Source organism: Amphiprion ocellaris, chromosome 11, assembly GCF_022539595.1.
Source record: "Amphiprion ocellaris isolate individual 3 ecotype Okinawa chromosome 11, ASM2253959v1, whole genome shotgun sequence".
In the NCBI taxonomy this organism is placed as follows: Eukaryota; Metazoa; Chordata; class Actinopteri; family Pomacentridae; genus Amphiprion; species Amphiprion ocellaris.
The window spans coordinates 7,654,333-7,674,669 of NC_072776.1; the positions used below are offsets into that span (position 1 = coordinate 7,654,333).

The window sequence follows — 20,337 nt, forward strand, 5'->3', positions numbered from 1 at the left end:
ACTATGGGGAGCTAATATAATTTGCCATCCTGGTTTTGTCTCCTGGATGAATAACATGATGAAGCGGTTTAACAAAACCGTCTGTAGCGCGCCTGATCCGGTAAATTATTGATTTTTTTCCCCTTCTTTTTGTGACATATTTTCAGTAGCTGGGTCAACATCTTTTTTGGGGGTGGGTGGGTTGGTGGCGAGGACAGGAAAGGGATTGGAAGGGGTGGTGGTGGTAGTGGTGGTATCTCCGGAAAGCTGCTCCAGTGAGCTGATTCTTTGTGCATGAAATGATTTGACATCCTCCCGACCACCGAGTGAGCCTGCCTGCCTGCCTGCGTGCGTGCGTGCGTGCGTGCGCGCCCACGGTGAGACAGAGAGACAGAGAGAGAGAATAAGCAACTTTGTTACCAGGCATAGCTGCGTCTCCTCCGGCACAGCGCGCTCAAAGAGAAGCGTTTGGCAGTTACGGTTGATCAGCGTTTCTTTCATCCTCTCCCGTGCGTAAGAGGCGACGATTGCGCACACTAACATCCTGCTTTCTGTTTGATATCTCGTTTTTATTTTTATTGTTTGACGGATTTAAAAACACAAGATGCGCTGAAAACAGCCTACCCAACCGAGCCTACATCTCCATCAATGTGCTTGAGGTATGTATTTCTAGCCCAAGAGTTGCACGCAAAATGATGCAGGCTGTCTAGTCTCAGACAGGGCAGTGACGCTAAACCCAGCTGTAATTTACACAGCTTTACGTCCCAACCTGTGTTTAACTATTGCATTTTACAAGGCTTCCCCCTCACAGCGAAATTAGGCCATTGTTTTGTGCTTATGTCTGGCTTTGACCTTGCTTTTTATGTTGTTGTTGCTGTTATTTACATAGCTTGAAGGAGTTGCTTTCTATCCTGCTTTTAAAAATCTGCAGCCACACAGACAGAAGTTACCTCTGGGTTAACAGCAGATGAAGCTTTGATTCATGCTGGCCAGAGTGTGGAAGTTGCTTTTCAATGCAGCCTGCCTGCTTTTTTTGTTTGTTTGTTAGTTTGTTTTTTTTAATTTTGCTTTTTTCTTTCTTTACATCACCATGTGTGTCTTTTTATTTCTAGATGACATTGAGGATACCTTAGCAGGACTGTGAGCTTGGCCATCATTTTTGCAGAAAGAGAGAGAGAGAAAGAAAAATGCATCTTTGGATTCCGTATGTCTTGCTAAGTGCAACATCAGTATGCACTGTTGAGGTGTTTGGCCATTATGGAGAAATATGTCAAGGACTGTGTGCCTGTGACGAGAGAGAAGGGATACTTACGGTGAGCTGTGAAAACAGAGGGATTGGAAGTGTCTCAGACGTAAGCCCTGCGTACTCCCCCCAATATCATCTGCTGCTCACTGGGAATCTTCTGAAAAAGCTATCTGCCAATGATTTTATTGAGTTCAAAGGACTAACAATATTACATCTGGGAAATAATGAAATATCTGATGTTGAAGCGGGAGCTTTTAACGGACTACAGGGATTGAAACGATTACATCTCAACAATAATAAAATTGATGCCTTGAAGGAAGAGTTTTTCTTTGGCCTTGAAAGTCTGGAATATCTACAAATTGATTACAACTATATCACTCATGTGGTGCCAAACGCCTTCAGCAGACTTCGACATCTGGAGGTCCTGATTCTAAATGACAATTTAATATCTGCTCTGCCTGTAAACATTTTCCAGTATGTACCATTGACTCATTTAGACTTAAGGGGGAATCAGCTCAAAGTCCTTCCCTACACGGGTCTGCTGGAGCACATGAACAGTGTTGTGGAGTTACAGCTGGAGGAGAATCCATGGAACTGCTCCTGCGAGTTGATTGCTCTCAAAACCTGGCTCGAGAGCATATCATACACAGCTCTGGTCGGCGACGTTGTGTGTGAGTTCCCTTTTCGACTTCACGGGAGAGATCTTGATGAGGTTTCAAAACAAGAGTTGTGCCCGAGGAGAGCCATCGCTGAATATGAGATGCCGCCCCTGCCACATTTGAGCACCGATGCATACTATAGGACCACGCCAGCTCTAGTTACAGCATCCTTCACCTCATCTGGGATTGCGCGGTCCTCATCAAGACCCACTAAGGGACCTCGACAGTCAGCCAAACTAAAATCGAGACCCACCGCTCGAGTCCCATCGAACAAACCACAAAATTACGGCCAAATTGTTTCATATCAGACCAAATCGCCTGTGCCTTTAGATTGCCCGACTGCCTGCACCTGCAATCTTCAAATATCAGACCTTGGCCTGAATGTGAACTGCCAGGAGCGAAAGATTGAACAGATCTCTGACTTAAATCCCAAACCTTACAATCCCAAAAAGATGTATCTCACAGGGAATTACATTACAGTGGTGCAAAGATCAGATTTTATTGAGGCAACTGGCTTAGATTTGCTTCATCTTGGTAACAATCGAATAGCTCGTGTTCACGACCGAGCTTTTGGCGATTTGACACATCTACGAAGACTATACCTCAACGGGAATTTGATAGACCGTCTTACAGCTGATATGTTTTATGGATTAGAGACCCTACAGTTCTTGTATTTAGAATATAATGTTATTAAAGAGGTTACTTCTGACACTTTTCAGTACATACCCAAACTTCAGCTTCTTTTTCTAAACAATAACCTCTTGAAAACCTTACCAGAGGGAACTTTTATTGGCCTGACATTGGCCAGACTAAATCTCCGCAACAACCATCTGCGCTATCTGCCAGTGAGTGGTGTACTAGATCAGCTTACTGCACTGGTACAAGTTGACTTGTTTGAGAATCCCTGGGATTGCTCTTGCAGCATATTGGAGCTGAAAATGTGGCTAGAGCAGCTTAGCACAGGCACAGTTGTAAACAATGTCATATGTGGATCCCCCAAGAAACTAGCTGGAGAGGATATGAGATACATTAAGACAACTAATTTCTGCCCTAATAACTCTGATGTACTTGCCTCCATGATACCACCCTCTGAAGAATCTTTCCCTGGCAGCACTATCACCATAGAAACATCCTTGGACTCTGACACTCAATACAGCACCATTCCTTTATCTGTGATGATTCTTGCCCTGCTCCTCGTGTTCATTATGTCAGTGTTTGTGGCTGCGGGGCTGTTTGTGGCAATGAAAAAGAGACGTCAAAAGAGCCAAAATGAGCAGAATAACTCCATGAATGCTTGCATCAGCTCTCTCAACATGGAATATGGCCTTTACAAAAAGGGATCCATCCCCAAAGTCAGAACATCCTCCGGACATGTGTATGAGTACATCCCACCTCCCACCGAATCCACGTGCAGAACTACTGCGCACACCCCGACGGACAACAAATCAGTGGATGGATTTAGAGACTTTGATGAGTTGAGCGGCACATTTCTGGGTAACTCGGATGAAGAGGCAGCCAGTAATGTAATAAGCTCAGAATACAGTGCCACTACTCCAGAGCCTCTTAACAAGCCCTCCACCCCTCACCAAGATGATCCATGCTACTACAGAGACGTACTTGAGCCTGACAAGCATAGGCGCTACAGCAATACACTACCATGCAGGCATACAGCCCATTCATCAAATCAGTATACCTCAGACTTTGATGCAAGGCATCAATACGTCCACCCAGACAGAATACAACAGACAATACTCTACTGTACAGCACCAAGTACTGTTTATGTGGAGCCCAACAGGAGCGAGTACTGGGAACTGAAAGCAAAGCTCCATATTGATCCAGATTACCTTGAGGTTCTTGAAAAACGAACTACATTTACACAGTTTTAAGAGACTTGATCTACAGGTGATCAGCGTGGACATATTTGTGTGATGTTTCCATCTAAATCAGGAATCACAACATGTTGTAAAAAACAAACAAACAAAAAAAAATCAATAGGCATCATTATTTTCTCAACTTAGTACAGTGCATTGTAAGCTACAGTTTCTGGGAGTCATGCTTTACAGAAGTGAGTAATAAAGGGGGACACTGCTCATTTAAAAGTATCACTTAACACTTTATCCCAGGGCTGTTCAACACATTGGTTTAAATTTGTAAATATGAACAGGCAACTGCAGATTCAGGGCTCTTATGACTCATCCTATCATAAAATACGTCCTGGAGCTGTATATTCCACAATAATGCGAGGCTGAGCTTTAACTCTCAAATTAGCTGCATTTTACGAGTGTTAATGAACCATGCAGACGATGTGTTCTTGTCCTAAAATAAACCAGGTTTTCGTTACAGACACATGCAGGGCTGCCAGTTCTGGCTTTGAAAATGTATTCAAAGTGAAACTCACACATGAGACCGGATCAGATGTATTCCACAAGTAGATTCATCAGCATCGGGGTGTTGACCTGCATGTAGGTGTTTCTGTTGGGAAATTGTGCTCCAGTGGAAAATGGAGAGAGACACATTCAGCTTGGCAGCTCGTCCTCCAGGATGCACAGCTCTGGGATGAAAATAATGAAATGCATTAGCTCATAATGTAATCTCTCAAACCACAGGTTATGAGACCAGTAAATCTCTGCTCTCTTTTTTTTTTTTTTTTTTTTTTTTGGCAGATTGGGAAAAATAATAACAATTATAATGAATATCCTAAAACTATATTGAACCAGACTAGAGCACATTTTGTGGTACATCACTAGTGGTCCCTCAAAGCTCTGCAAATCAACAGCATTTGTGGATTATGCACACATGTTGCACTTGTGTTAAAAGTAATGTATTATGACTGTACTCAAAAGTGTAACTGAAAGATACAATCACGCCTGTATTCAGAAGTATTGTAACTAAAAGAAGATGAGGAGCTTTAACTAAAATACTGCTTCATATGTCACAAATGTGCATAAATGCAGGCTTTTTTCCAAGAACCTTTATGATTTACCCCTACCAAAGCTGTCCATAAAAGAAGAAAAAAGGATATATATATATGCAAACTTTGACACCTACAAGCATACATCAAACTAAATCCTATGAAATATTGCACCTGTGCAACTGGCTTCTTTTGTTATATATGTCTGAATCTACAATTGTATTCCTGTTACAACACATTTGAGTAGTGACAATACAATAAGAGTCCAGTATATCTCCATATTCTCCTTCAGTTGAAATACAGTTGAGAATCTTTAAAGTTTCTTGCCCTCAGGCCTGCATAAACATATTTTAAATGACTGCATATTTTTATACGAGCAAATCTAGATATTGAGCTTTTTCTCTTTTATTTATTTATTTTTTTCCGTTTTCAAAAAAAAAATGCACTATTGACTTCAACAGGTCAACAATGATGTCACTTTCTGAAATGCACACTGTGGTAACGTGCATATAGCCATAGAAACAGGTTTGAAAAATGCATACATGAAGGGTACATATGTTAAAAACTCTTGCACTATGCATAGACATAAATTATACTTAGACAATCTGTATAAACCGCCCACTGCTCATCCACTCAGTCACCAACTGACTTGCATACACATGATATTTAATAATACTATCACATCTCATAAGTTCTCATTTGGAATTTAACACACATGAATATTTAGAAGTACTTTTGTACCACATTTTGGATAATTCATTTATTCTAAACTTCATAGATTTTTAATCACATGTGTTTTTAAGGGAATACTGAGTGGATTTGTGTGTATTGCATTAGGGATAAAGCACCGTCTCATCACTTGGCATTGTTTGTATCATCTTTTTAGTTTGGGATCGTATGAAATCAGGCAACTCGAGTGCAATTAGCAGTCTGCGTGTTTGTCTCCTTTCAGAGGGTGACTGATAGGTAGTGTAACACGTGTGTAAGGATGTGCAAGAGCTTTCGCTGTTAGATTGAAAAGCACAACAAATGAATGCAGCAGTTGAATGGATGGAGTCGTCTTTATGCATAAAAATGTTCTATGCTCTAAAGGAAACTAAGCACATCATCCAGTCACAATGCAGTCTAACCAATTTCTAGGTCAATAGTGTAAGCCAAGAAATGTGACTTTCCCTGAGAGTTTAATACACAGAGCAAATTCACATGATATGCAGTATTATGCACTGAACCTGTCATCTTAACTCAGTTAATTAGAGGTAATGGTATATCTGGACCCTGTCTGCATGTCACCGAGTATTACACTGCAGCATTAGTCATGCTGTTTACCAAGGATGCAGTCCTGGTTTGTTGCCTTTCAAATGTTCAGAATGATTTTGTGGTTATTTTGTCACTTGACCTGTTTTCTGCTTTTTTGAAAATTCATGAGAACAAATGAACTGAAATCTACACAGTGAAGCATGACGTGTACCTGCACAGGTTTGTTTTCAATCAATATGTTGCAGTGAAGTTAGTGGTGACAACACTGTACACCTGCAAACATGCACAGACCGACGCACACAAAATGTTTTTGTTGTGAACAGTGGCTGGAATTTAGTTGATTGTGTCAGCTCTCGAGTTGATCACTCTTTTTTAAAATGTGTCGTGAATTTTGTACATCCAAACTAATGCAACAGATGAGAAAACAGTGATTTACAAAAGGGCAAATATGGTGGTCAAGGAAGTATTCAGAGGAAGATTCCACACTTTATGTTTTTTTGAATTTATTTATTATGAAGTTTCTTTCAATTTCTAGAATCTTACATAGGCAACTGTGTAATGGAAAGACAATATTTACTGTATATAACAGAAATCTGTAATATATTTTCTCCTCCAGATTTTTGCAATCACTGCCAAATGCAGGTTTTTTTTGGTTTCACATAAGACTACAAATACAGATAGTCCAAAAATGTGTTAAATTGAAATGTGACTGTCCTGTGTATATGTGCAAATGTTTTATTTGCAAAGAAGAAGAGCTGAAGTCAGTGTCTTATTCTTATATCAACTCTTATGTTTTCTTTGGTTTGTTTCGTTGGATTTTCATATGAAACAGTACCTCTGATTTGTAAATAGAACACTTCATCAGCATTTTCATGCAAACCTGCACCATCTTTCAAAAGCAAAACCTGGTCTCCTATTGCAAGAACACGGTACAACTAGGAATATGTGGGGTAAATATATCTACAATGTGCTGTTTCTTTAGTTGTTAGCTAATGAATAAAAGATATGCCTACATTTGACACACTGTTGTATTTCTTCCCTTAACCCTCTAAACCATGCTGTGTGCCGTAAATGTCACAGTGCACAGGAAGGACAGATTTGAAAAGGCTGCTCAAACGCCTTTGGCATTTTTCAGGACAAAACTAAAATATCTAATCCAAATGTTCAGATCAAGCCACTGTCAAAGTTTTATTTGGACGAATAGGAAATAATGAGGAAGGCTGCGTTACATAATCGACGAAAAGATGGCATAGTTAGTATGATGATGATTGATGATGCCTCACTTTGACTCAACCACATTTTGATTAAAAACTTAAATTATCAGTTATGTCATGTATAAATGAAATGCTTATCTGATGCTCCAGGGGCTCCAAACAGCTGCACAAACTGGAGTATAGCTGCACAGGCCCTGGGCAGTGTTACAAAATTGGCTTTCCTGTGCATGTTTGAATCCAAAATGTTTGATATTGAATGTTTTCTAACAACAAAAGATGTATTTACGGTGAAATCTCTGAAGTGTTTAGTGCTGAAATAAGTAGACGTGACCTTACTGTAACTCTGTTATATGAACACATCTGCATGCTTATGCTAGCAGACAGAAAAACTATACTCTTTGCAGAAATAGCTTTCTGGAAGCCCTGTATCCATGGAAACATCCAATTACCTGACACAGAAAAACAATCTAGAGCAAGAGGTACGATGCCACCGCTGAGTTTGAATCCGTAACTCAGATTTTCGAGTTATATGGGATTACTGTCCTTTGCATAACCCTAAATTCTACACAGTGTGCATAAAAGACAAAAGGAATTGCAGGATCTTTTTGTGCATTATATTCAGGCATAACTCACAAACACAAGATCTGGTTCTGCAAAGTGTCAATTTGAATAAGACATTTAAGTATGGATCACCTTTGACTCATTCATTCATTTGTCAGATTGATAGTGTTATGTTGCTTAGCAGCTTGAAGACCCCTGTTTTGCTAGGCAGAGAGAAATTAGGGCAGATCTACATTATGTAAGCTTGAAGAGATGTGTCAGCCTGTGTGAAGACAGCATATGACTGTAAGCAGTCACCAACAGGAAAAACCTTTACTATCTTCTATCCGGCAAGCAAACGCAGCAGAAATACGACCGATTGAAACCGCCTTGATATTTCTTTCACTGAGGAGGGTCGAAAAGAATCTCTCATCTGTCAACATATGTATGGTTTCCAGTTGTTAGTCTCAGAGTATGTTTCTGTCCCTGAAGATTTTTCAGTCTTCTGTTTCCCTGCGCAGCAATGTTCCGTTTCTCTCTCTCTCACTTTCTATGTGTATGTGTAACGTGTGTGTGTGTCTGGGCGCATAAATTATTGACTCAGAGTGTATTCATGCTTGCCTCAAGGACTTCAGCCAGCCAGCATGGCAATACCTTTATGCTCTCTTTTAGTCTTCCATCAGTTTTGCCTGAAAAAATCTTCAAACAACTCACCACCTAACTAAAGGTCCTCAGCAATAATTGATGCCTTACATCTTCTGCATAAACTGACATTTATCTGTGTCCAGCATGCTTGTTAATAATGTACATCAGGGTCACGTCCATTGTTTTAGACCGATTTGAGAAAAAAAAATTACATGCTGCTAGAGTGGGGTGGTATTTACAAACCCAGAAAACAGGGATTTGGATGCTAAGTTTTTGCTAGTATATTTGCAACAACTGGAAACAGTACGTGTGCGACACACTAATATTTATGAGGGCTTATCCGGGCTTATGACTGCCAACCTGAGAAAAGTGACAAAATCCTTCCTCATCCTCCCATTTATAGTGCTAATACTAAACATGAGAATGATATTTCACATCAAGAAAAGAGAAAAGCTTTGGAAATAGGCAAAATAAAATGCTATGTTGTGAATACAGTGAATTGGTGTTTATAAGAGGCTTTCATAGCTCTTGAGTGTGCCGTATAACAATGTCAAACTGTTTGGCTGTGTGCTTAATATCATTCAGAGATTTCCTGCCAGCGTCGAGACAAATTAATAATGTTCTCCGATTCAAAATGATCCACTTTGAATATTGTGTTTTTCCTCCTTCAATCAGGAGCATACTGTGAAGCTCTTACGCTGCCCTGCAGAGTCACTCATCTCGCATTAACCTCTGTCTATGCCCCGTACCCACCCGCTTTTTTATCAGTCCCTTTTCCTCATCGCGCTTCATCACAACAAGGGCATGTCCTTCTCCGTATCTTGGCCTGAAGTCTCACTATAACTGCAATTAGAATCTGCCGCACTTGTCGACCTGTAATCTATAGTGACAACAAACAGGCCAAGACGGACAACACCACCGCACTGGCGAAACATTAAGTCGCTTCTGTTTGTTTCGTGGCAGATTTGTTTATACATGCAGCAGCACCAGCAGGAACCACTAAAGCAGTGTCTCCCACTGATTTGAAAAAGATGTGACCTGAAAGGGCCCTGTTTGTGTTTCCTCATTCAGTTGAGAGAGAGAGGAGAGACACAAATCTCACAACAAAGAAGCAGCCGTGCCTCAGCAATAATGGTATACTCAAGATTGGAGACATTTGCAAAAGGGCATGGTTTTCTACAGAAGCAAATGCAACTGACCGTTTGAACAAAACTATAGTGTAGCATTATACATCTGTATGTAAAATCCCAGCTGAAACAATTTTCAGTTGCATTTCATACAATCGTTTTAGATAGCCACAGAATTCCATAAATTCACACCCCCAGATAAATCTGATTTAGCTGTGAAGCGGCTGAATGAAGTGCTCTGATGTGTGAGTGGACTATTACAGATTGCTCGTGTACTGTGGCAGGCTGGATTTAAATGCAGCCACCGTTTCACTGTTGCATATTTCTTTCATCTCTTTCCCGAGCATCTCGTAAAATCAAAGCGACAGCTGAGGGGAAGGTGGCTAACCACTCGCCTGCAAGTGTTCCAATGTTAAGATTGTTCTGATGAAAAGCAGTAAAATCTGATGGAGTAAGCCTACAGAAGGAGAGACTGGTTATGAAAATTACACCCCTCACATATATTTTTACTGCATATTTCCTCAAGGGTAGAACTTAGATTTTTAAAAAAAGTTATAAATTGGACCTAATCACTGTATGAGTTTATATAAAACTGCCTCAGATCTCCATTCCCTATAGGCTAACATTAAATACATAACTAAACACTGACTGCAAACCTTCTCGTGTGATATTTTGCATTAGATTAATGATCAGTGGAAGTGATAATAGCTACAGTAAGCATAAAAAAATGTGTGTAACATGCTAAAGGCTACACTATTCCAGGAAACACTTTGAAAATGATTCAGTAATATTTTTTTTTATTCAGTAGTTCTCACTTAGATGTATCTATTTAACAAGAAAGATCTAAAAGCACTTCACATACACATAAGATCGTATTTTATGAGTAATTCATCAAATCACAATTCTAATTATTTTCCGCTGTATATTTTCATGTTTCTGTAGACAGACTGGAAAATATTTCATCTGTAAAAATGCTATCCCAAAACGCCAATCATAACTCTCTAAACTGAGTTGAGCACACTCCAGCAAAACCAGCCAGCTCCAAGGCCTCTTATCCCACTATTGAGCTTAGAGATACAGTAGCTGTAGACTTGTGTGTGTTTCTCAACCTTTGCTATTGAGAATGAAGTCCCTTTACTGCCTTTATTTGGTGCAGATTGGGGGAGCAGGGACTTGTAATTTCCTCTCTCCTTCCCACAATCTTGTCATGTTTGACTATAACAAAGCCACAAGCACACACAGGCAGTACAAGCAAGGGCAATAAACATGTTAATCTTTTTTGGAATTGCAATATTCTTGCCCTGGTGCAATGTCAGATAAATGATGCAACACCTCCTGAGCTGCTAAGGATTCAGTCTCTTGCTCAAGGACACTGCAGTAGGATAGACACTGGAGGTGACAGGAGAACCTACTGTGGCCCTCATCTCCACACGTCCTTTTGGCATCTGGTTCAGTAATTTCACAGCAGGCATGGTTTAAAAAAACAGCACACACCCTGGCGTGTCTTGCACAGGCTATTGTCCACATTAATCACTGTTCTCTTTGAGCTGTTTTATAGAAACATGCAAATACCTCCTAGATATTCTTCTGTTTCTTTATTTTTATGCCCGTTCTCACTCTTGTGCTGCTGTTCAAAAGTCATCCTTATTTGACTCGTTATAAATTAATTCAAGCAGCACTGTGAAATTAGGGCAGTTTTCCTGGTCATCCTCTTTAACAGCATGACTCAATGCATCTCGGCAAGTCTGATATTTAAGCAAACGTTAAAAAAAACACCGAGAGAAACTTGGTGGCAACTCAGACGCTATTATATTTCAACTTGAAGAGAACTTTTTAAGCAGTGTATAGTTCAAGGCATAGCGAGATTCTCATGTCATCCTCGGCTCTCGTGACAGGCTGAGGGTGTGCTGTGGTTCCTAAAAGCACTTTTCTGTGTTTCTGTCTCTCCTCCCTGTGAGTATCCTTGTGGGATTTACAACAAGCTACAATGGATCTAGACAGATGGCAAGGTGGGGGTGTTGGGTAACCATCTTCTGAACCCCAGGGAGTACCGCCATATACAAGCTGTCAAACAAATGTCTTCACTCTGAGTTTTATTTGTTATCATATAATGAGATCCGGACTTTGATGTTCATTTTCCACAATTGTTAAGACATCCGAAAGCACTGCAAATACAGTGTTTTTTACTATATTGTTAGTTCTTGTTAAGAAGTTGATGCATATACTCCCTTATTAATTATATTTTTGTTGTGCCAGCAGCCTCCACACATCCTCCATGAATGCAGCAGGGCAACAAGGCCATCAGGAATTTCCATAAAGTAAAGTAGCAAATAGGTCATGAATAACATTAATATTCAAAGAGCAGCACTTCAAAGAGTGGTAACCCAATGCCTCAGCGTTAACTACATTTGACCATTCATATCTTTCCTCATTAACCACACTGAGAAGCATTATTTGCTGAAGGCTGTGTACCGTAGGCTGGTGGCAAGTGCATCAAAACAGTTCTTTCAAGTTCTTCCTTGTGTTAAGTATCGTGTGGCTACACAGCTCCTAACAAGGGAAGAGACTGAGATGACCTCCTGCCAGAATGTGTCAGCTCTGGTAATACTGATGGAGCGCATAACAATTTATGTAAGACACAACTTCAGTTGTTCACTGTTGACTGGATAATTGACAGGCTATTGTTGGTTGACTGCCAAGATTTCCCACATTTCTCAGGAGACATGTCAGATTTGTTCAGCCAATCATTAAAAGACTTCACCGGTTTTGACAGGGATTGTTTCATTTTTTGACAAAAAAACAGCATGCCTTTAGAATAATTTGAAAGATGTCATAATAGCATAAACAACTCAACAAATAGCAGGTTTAAAAATGTGTCAAGTTCTTTTAAAAAGTCTAACCTTCTTACAGTATGTGCCTCTAACCTCAAAGCTCTACTTTCTGTCGTCTGTCAGTCATGTGTTGGTAAGGATAGAAACATCTTCATAGTTGATTAAAAATATCTAGCAGAAGACAATATTAACATGACTGAATAACAGGCAGATAATAAACACACTGATGCAGCAACACATTAATACTGGACTTTAAGGATGTGTACAAACATCTTATGTTGCTCTAATCTGACCCGATTTTAGCTGTCAAACATTAGCATGTCCCTGAAGGGGGTCAGTCCTTTAACTGACTATAAATCAATATTAAATGTGAAAATTGTTTTAAATTTTAATGACACGGTGGGCTGCTGTGGCTCAGGTGGTAGTGTGGGTTGTCCGAGGTCGTCGGTTTGGTCCCCAGCCCTGCCACATGCCCACGTGTCCTCAGGGAAGTTCTGAACCAGAAGTTGCTCCCGATGGCAGGTGAGCACATTGCATGGCAGCTACACAACCACTGGTGTGTGGGTCTGGGTCTGTGTATGTTTGTGTGTGCGAATGGGAAACATTGCAAAGCCTTTTGAATGCTGCTCAGGTAGAAAATCATCATGTAAGTGCAGACCATGTCTTTATACATTAAAAAATTGCAAATTGTTAGTGTAAGGTAATGCATTAACACAACATTGTTATTTTTTGTGTAAACTACACTGATTTAAGCTGCAATACGACTCCGTTACTTGAGCTTAGCACTATTTCAACATGGCTCAGTGGTCATGCTAATTGAATTCTGAAAATCAAAATGAAAACTACTATCGTCCACAGCATTTCCCATTCAAAATTGCTTGGGAGAGCATGGAGAGAAATATTTTAAATAGCAAGTCTGACAGAATTGTCAACTTTCATCTCTCACTGCAAAAAAAAAAAAAAACTGCTCTATGATGACTGAACACTTTAGTGTAGCCAGCTGAATTTTCATGGACATAATGCTGACTGTGGCTTGCCTGAATGATTCCTGGTGAAACCCAGACATTTGACGGAGTAAGTTATATAAATACGTACTAGAATACAGAGAAATAACAAAAGGTCATATTGGATTTCATAATCACATTGTCTGGTTTTATTTTCACTATACCTGCTAGAGTTATTCTATTCGAAGCTCTCTAAGGCTCTCTGAACCGCAGCTTTTGGGGGTTGCCCCTTACTGAAAAGCTCTCTCTTTAACCTTACGTTAAAGATTAAACTAATTCAAAATACTTGGCACAAATATAATATGCTGAGTATTGAAACATAAATTTTTATGAGTTAGTGAGAAATTTGCCAGCTTCACTTTAAAGTAATTGTGGAGGAAATGGTTTCAATTCTATCTCAGTGCTTCACCTGCTGGCCTGCTGGTTGTCTGAATCCAGCTCTGCAAGGCTGCACCTCGCTCATCTCTTTCTCTTTCAGTTGAAATCGCCTCCTTTCGGAAGGCAGCAATCTTTCATATAGCTGCCAATTATCCGACTAAGATTGGTTCATGTGACAGCATAATACAAGGCAATATTGCTCAATATGATACAAATGCGACTAGCTGCCTTTGGTTTGGAGGCATATGTGGAGATTTTCATTGGCATTGAATCCCTGCTAATCATATCATTTACCATTAATCACATCCACAATCACAACAAAAAGACTCACCCAGAGCCCTCACAAAATGTCAACAAAACCAAGTTTGGGCTGGTTGCTTCAGGGTCACGTGGCAGGAGGGCATATGGCACCGCTTGATTTATTTATTTACGGCTCTGGGCTCCCCCATCTCTGTATCCCACAGAGGCATGCCTATCAAAAAGTAACAGCAAATTATCATTATTGTGATTTTCCTCCAGAGGGACAGCTCAGCCAAAAGAGGGCAAATGGGCTGCTGCTTGGGCAACTTCAGCCCAGCCTTGTGCACATCCTTGTCCTTGCATAAAAATGAGACATTCTCCGTCTTGCACATAGTGAGGGCATTAATATTTATCATCACTGTCATGTTTCCAATTTCACTCCAGGCAAGAGCAAAAATGTGTATAATGAAATGATAAGGAATGTAATTTTAAGATGTGTCTTTACCTACTCTAGCGGCATGGCTGTGTGGACGAGAATGTCTGTCATAACATTTGTGGATCAGTCCACCGCTTTGGTTTGGACTAAAATATTTCAACAACTAGTCAGTAAATGGCCATGTGAAATTGTTTGGACATTCATGGTCCCCAGTAGATGGATCCAAAGGATCTATTTTTCCTGCAGCATTGGTATTAAGATGTCATTTGTGGCTTTGGGTAAAATGTCTTGACAAATACTGGACAGAATTCTATTCATTTATTGTAATGACTTAGCAAATGCTATATGATGGTGACCATGATAAATATTATAACTGCTAAATATGTTAGTATTGTCACTGTGAGTAAGTTGCCATGCCATTTGCCTCAGAACGCAGCCTTGCAGAGCTGCTATAGCTATACACCCATCAGACACAACATTAAAACCATGGTCAGGTGAAGAGAATAACACTCACCATCTCATTATATTGTAATTTTCTGGTGGAAAACCTTAACTTCTGGCATACCCGACAATGGTAATTTGGCTAAACATTGTTGCAGAACAAGCAAACCACCTGTGGAGACAGTACTCCCAGATGGCTCCATGCCACCCAACACTGCAAAATTGCTCAAGAATGGCTTGAGGGACACAACAAAGACCCAAGACATTGAGCTGGACACCAAACTCCCCAGATCTCACTTAAATCAAGCATTCACCAACATTCATCAGAACAAGCCACAGAGGCCTCCGCCCACAACCCACAACCCACAGGACCCAGAGGATCCACTGCCAACATCCCAGCACCAGACAACCACAGGACACCCTCAGAGGTCTTGTCTCCATAGCCCAGCAGGTCAGAGTTGTTCTGGCAGCACAATGGGAACCTACACAATGTTAGGCGAGTGGTTTTAATGTCGTGGTTAATCTGTATAGTCTTTCATCTTTCAAACCTATTTCGACATGTGCTAAACAACAAATTAAAGGATATGAAGTAAGCTACTGGCATTCATGCAAATTCAGACAAACAAGCAAAAAAGCACTGAGCTGTTACTAGTGTCAAATAGCTGAGATTAGCACTAAAATGGTTCAAAACACATGTGAAGAGAACACTGCCAATCCCTGATGAATCTGGAACACAGCTGCATCTGCTGCTGCAGTGTCGGCTACAACAAGCCTGATACTCCAGATCACACAAACAACACAATATTCAGAGGATTATATTCACTAGAACGATATATAGGTTGGAATAATGTACTGTGATGACCTTAAATGAAAGACAAAGCTGTTTTATCTGTTCATAAAACCCAGCTGAAGCTAGTGGCTCAGTTGTGTGTGTATAACGCAGAAAAAGACCTTTATGTGATGACCCCAAGGCAGTGTGGTTGCAGGTCTGCAGATATGTTTACTGTCATAAAAGAATGTGAGCTCAGCAGCACTAGCGCAGACGTGCTACTCTACAAGGGCTCTTGAAAACAGAGAACATTTTTTGTGGCAACACATTCAGGTGTAAAGTCAGTGATCACCCTTCTGGAAAACACGAAAAAAGACAATTGCATCTTTGGTACACAAGAGTCACCTGCTGCAGCTGAGCTCACTGTGTGTGTGGAAAAATCTCTTCAGAGCTGTTTTGTGATGATACTAAATGTAGCTTCTCTGCAGCTGAAATACAGTAGCTGTGAACAGATATCAAAATTAATTTAAAAAATCTTGAACAATATGTAATAAATCAATATCTAACACTAGTTTATGATCTGAAACCCATAAGAATGTAAGATGAATTATTGAAAGACACTATTTTAGATTTCACAATGTCCATTAATAATTCATCACATATCCTGCATATTTGAAAATACCTGAGTTCTTGTGTAGCTTTACATGCATATTTATAGTGCGTTTTATTTCAGAAATTTTGAATGTAGCACAGCAATCCTATGGATAAAGACACAGTAGAAATCAGAGGTGCTTTTTGTCCCCATTTCCTGTAAACTTTGTGAGTGAAATAATTGGAAAAAGATTACAAGAAATTTTTAATCCCAGCGTTGATTACAATCTTGATGGGTTCTTTTTCCCTGCAGGGAGATTTCTCCCACTGGATGTAAACTCCTCACCTAGCCACTGGCTACCACATCAAAGTAAGATCCACTCACAGGAAAACAGTTAAGCGGGGAAAAGGTTGGTTGCTATAGCAACCTAAACCACTTCTTTTATGGTTGCACAATTTTGTTATTAGGACAGAGGTATATTAACTACATTAATCAGGGTAATCTCTTGCTCATACCACACCTGCTATGATGACTGCAGATGGCAGCAGCAGGTTTTATAAAGCCCACAGTTTACAGAGTAATTATGGCAAAAAAATACTGGGTCCTACTATAACTTAAGCTTATGGAAAAGGCAATAAGGGAGTAGCAATTTGTGTGGAAATTGGAAATAAATGATGCTCTTAGCCTTTTTGTTCATGCTAGGCACCTACGGGGTAAAGTGCGGGAAACAAAACTGAAATTTGGGGAAAATTGCAGTTAAAACACTCTGGTTCTCAGTGTGTAATTAAAGAGTAAAAAGTGGAAAGCAGCTACAATTTATATTACAGTACACAGACCTGGCTTTCCTGTGTAAAGCAAAAATCACTACAAAGTTTCACTTTGTGAAACAACACACCGTGCAAAAGAGAGCTGCTCAAATTTAACGGATATGTCAGCAGTCAGGCTATAACCACAGAGCAGGGGTTCATTAAAATGTCCACTACATCACTGTGTGATTTGGAATAAGGACAAGTCTAAAAATGTGCACCTGGCAGGCATGTTCGTCCAGCACTGCAGCCCATCATAGCAGCCATGCAGGACTGGAAAACAAATCCTCTGAAATGCAAAGCGGAGAGCTATCTATCGTCATTCAAAGAAGAAAAACTATGATAAAAAAAAGGAACTCTTTTAAAAATTAAGAATAAGGCACTGCAGGCTGTAGAGCCAAGTGCTGACTTTCCTCCCCTTTTCATTTTTTAATCACAGAGTGACAACCAGGCGTAAGTACCCATTATTTTCAAAAATGCACAGCTCTGAAACAACCAGTTAGCACAGCCAGTTGTGTTTGCTGCTTTGTTAAATTTAAGTACCTAGGAACCATTTAAGTAGTAGCAGTACTTTACTTCTTCTTGATTTATACAGTGAAATTACAATCAATATATATGAAGGATATTAGGATATCACACTGAATAATTTGTCTCTAATTTGGTTTTACATTAAATCAAAAATCTATTCATTAGGCTGTACATATACTATGATTCATTCATCACTCTCTGGACATGAGATGTTTTTCATGCAGGCATGTATGAATCAAATTTTCTTGACATATATGTCCTTTTTCCCCTCTCAGGAGACTGAATTTTTATCGTACAGGACCATGGCAACATCAAATATTCACTCTTGGATTTACCACACTCGGAATAAGAGCGTCCTTGGAAGTCTGACATCTCCTGTATAATTAAGTTGTCCGGATTAAAGCAGGAATGGAGCCTAATCAGCAGCAGGATATGTTGATAAGCATTAAGCCACAAAGACAGAAATTATTAAAAACCCCTTTCTGATCGGAAGGTCCCATAATGCATCAATCCTCAAGAATGAGGTCAACCACTTCACATTTCCATACAGTCAGATCCATTAAATATGTGGGCTGACTGCAGCTGTAGAAACCTGCACTGGATTGGAGTGTGCGAACAAAACAACAAATGATGTCCTTCCTTCTCACTCAGAACATGTGCATTACAAGACAGATTTGAAATAGCAGTTTCTTAAAGACATGACATTTATGGATAACTTAAAATAGCACCTATTTTTCAATCTCTCTTTGAATGTGAAGCTTCCATGCCATGTTTTTGTTGTCGTGCCCCAACCTTTAGCCTTTGGCTTTCTTGCCTTCCGTCTTTTTTCTTGCTCACTTTGACCTTTTCATAACCAGGCACCCATTTTACATCTTCTTTTCAGTGTGATCGCAGCACTTTGGCAGCTTTGGTAGCACAGAAAATATCCTCCTTGCACACTATTTCTCTCAAAGTGGCCGTTAGTCATTACTTAATAGCAGGTCATGACGTGATTCACAAAGGAACTATTCTTGATTTATTTAGCTGAGTCTACTCTGTAAATGAACACCGCAGACAATACAATCTGCTGTCACCTTTTACATCCTCTGCTTTTTTTTTTTCTCACATCATCAAGGTCATGAAATGGAAATGCTCTTCAATAATATGCAGCAGAGCACAATGTTTTGCAGTGTCAAGGCAATGCACTGTAAAATTCATCACTTATTTATAAATAGAAGTTGGAACATTGGAAAGATTTTAAATTTCTCCAGCTCTTTCATCAGCTGTCTTCCCCGGCATGCTTCCTGATGATTTAATGTAGAAAGGACAGAGCAGCACTGCGTGTATGCATGTGTGTTTGTTAGCGTGCCGCTACGTCTCTGTAATTAGTCCCTTTGCACATCTCAATACCTGATCCCCAAGTGTTTGAGATAATATAATTAATCGTTGTACAATTGTTAATACGTCACTTTAAATTTGTCTACTAGGGTTACTAGCGTATAATTACATACTAAAATATGAATTCCCATTAAGCAGATGATGGTTTCCGTGCGCTTAAAAGCATGTGGATGGGTTTAATTTAGGCTCAAAGGTTGGCTGTGCATTAATCTGTGCTGCGCCACTAAAGGATAATGCACCTCTCCATGTCAGGAGACAGATTTTGATTATGCTGTTGCAGCAGTGGAATTCTGTCTTACAGTAAATACAACTTGACGACCACAAAAACTGATCCGCTGGAGCTGAGAAAAGAGAAATCTTACATCAGATTTCATGGTTGGATGTTTGTTTCAGCTCCAGATCTTGCAATGTTGCATCATCGCTTTGTGGCAGTTTGTCTTCTTTTCATGACAGCACTAAAATTTACAGTCACACATGTCATAAAAGCATTCTAATTTTGTCAGACACAGGAACTGCAGCTCCTAAAGTCTCATTTCAACCACTTTCATTAAATATTATTACATATGTATTTTTTGCAGAATTGACGCAATCATGTTCAGATGTGCCTTTACATATATATTGTCTTCCAAAAATCTGCTATACCTATAATACCCATTTAAAAGTAAAGACACATGAGGCCGCCTACACAATATCGCAGTGTTCTCTTTGAAATAGCTTAACATTGTAGCTCAAGAGAAATGTATAAAACACAGCAGTGCCCCATGTGACATAAATATGCTAGTAAATGTTACTCACTATTAGAAATTACCATAATGTGGTAATCTAACGTTAATACTTTTTCTGTTTCGACATCTGTCATGTTTTTGATTTTCCCCTCATGTTGTATTCCCAAGCAAGAAAACAGACTGTTGGCAGCTCACTCAGCATTATTAATAAGCTGCCAAACAGTGTTCTGTTTGTTCCTGAACATGTTTCAAGGAACACCATGCCACTGTATTCTTTAGGCGGTGACTCAATGCTCTTATAAATGCATTTCAAAAAACCTGCAAGCACTATGCATCCCTCTATATGTGCCTCTGGTGCAGTGAGCTTTTGCTTAATGTGCCTAAAATAAGGGCGTCATTGATCCATGCCAAAATTGCAGCTCCTGTTCTGTTCATTGCAACTGTGTCTCATCTTCGCCCATCCTGCAGAATAAGCATCTTGAATCCTGATATGTGTCAGACTGAAGTTTCATTGCAGTGACTCAGCTAGTGTTGAAAGTTTTTAAGCTCTAATAATTGAAAAAGACTACTTTAGCAGATATAATTCATGTAAAGAATAAATCCAACCATTCATCCATCTAAAGCTTTAAAAA

At 39.7% G+C, this 20,337-nt stretch overlaps 2 protein-coding genes across 2 annotated transcripts in view; one reads left to right on the forward strand and one right to left on the reverse strand.

Annotated features, from left to right (window-relative positions):
• Positions 1-20,337, reverse strand: part of LOC111569969 (leukocyte cell-derived chemotaxin 1-like) — a 116,941-nt gene that overhangs the window by 92,801 nt on the left and 3,803 nt on the right. The window contains exon 2 of the mRNA XM_055015629.1: positions 4,283-4,433. The gene's annotated coding sequence lies outside the window, so the exon portion shown is untranslated. The remainder of the gene's footprint in view (positions 1-4,282; positions 4,434-20,337) is intronic.
• Positions 268-7,071, forward strand: slitrk5b (SLIT and NTRK-like family, member 5b). Its single transcript, XM_035949120.2, has 2 exons — positions 268-638; positions 1,092-7,071. Exon 2 carries the CDS (start codon positions 1,167-1,169, stop codon positions 3,768-3,770), a length of 2,604 nt encoding a protein of 867 aa, XP_035805013.2. The 5' UTR covers positions 268-638; positions 1,092-1,166; the 3' UTR covers positions 3,771-7,071.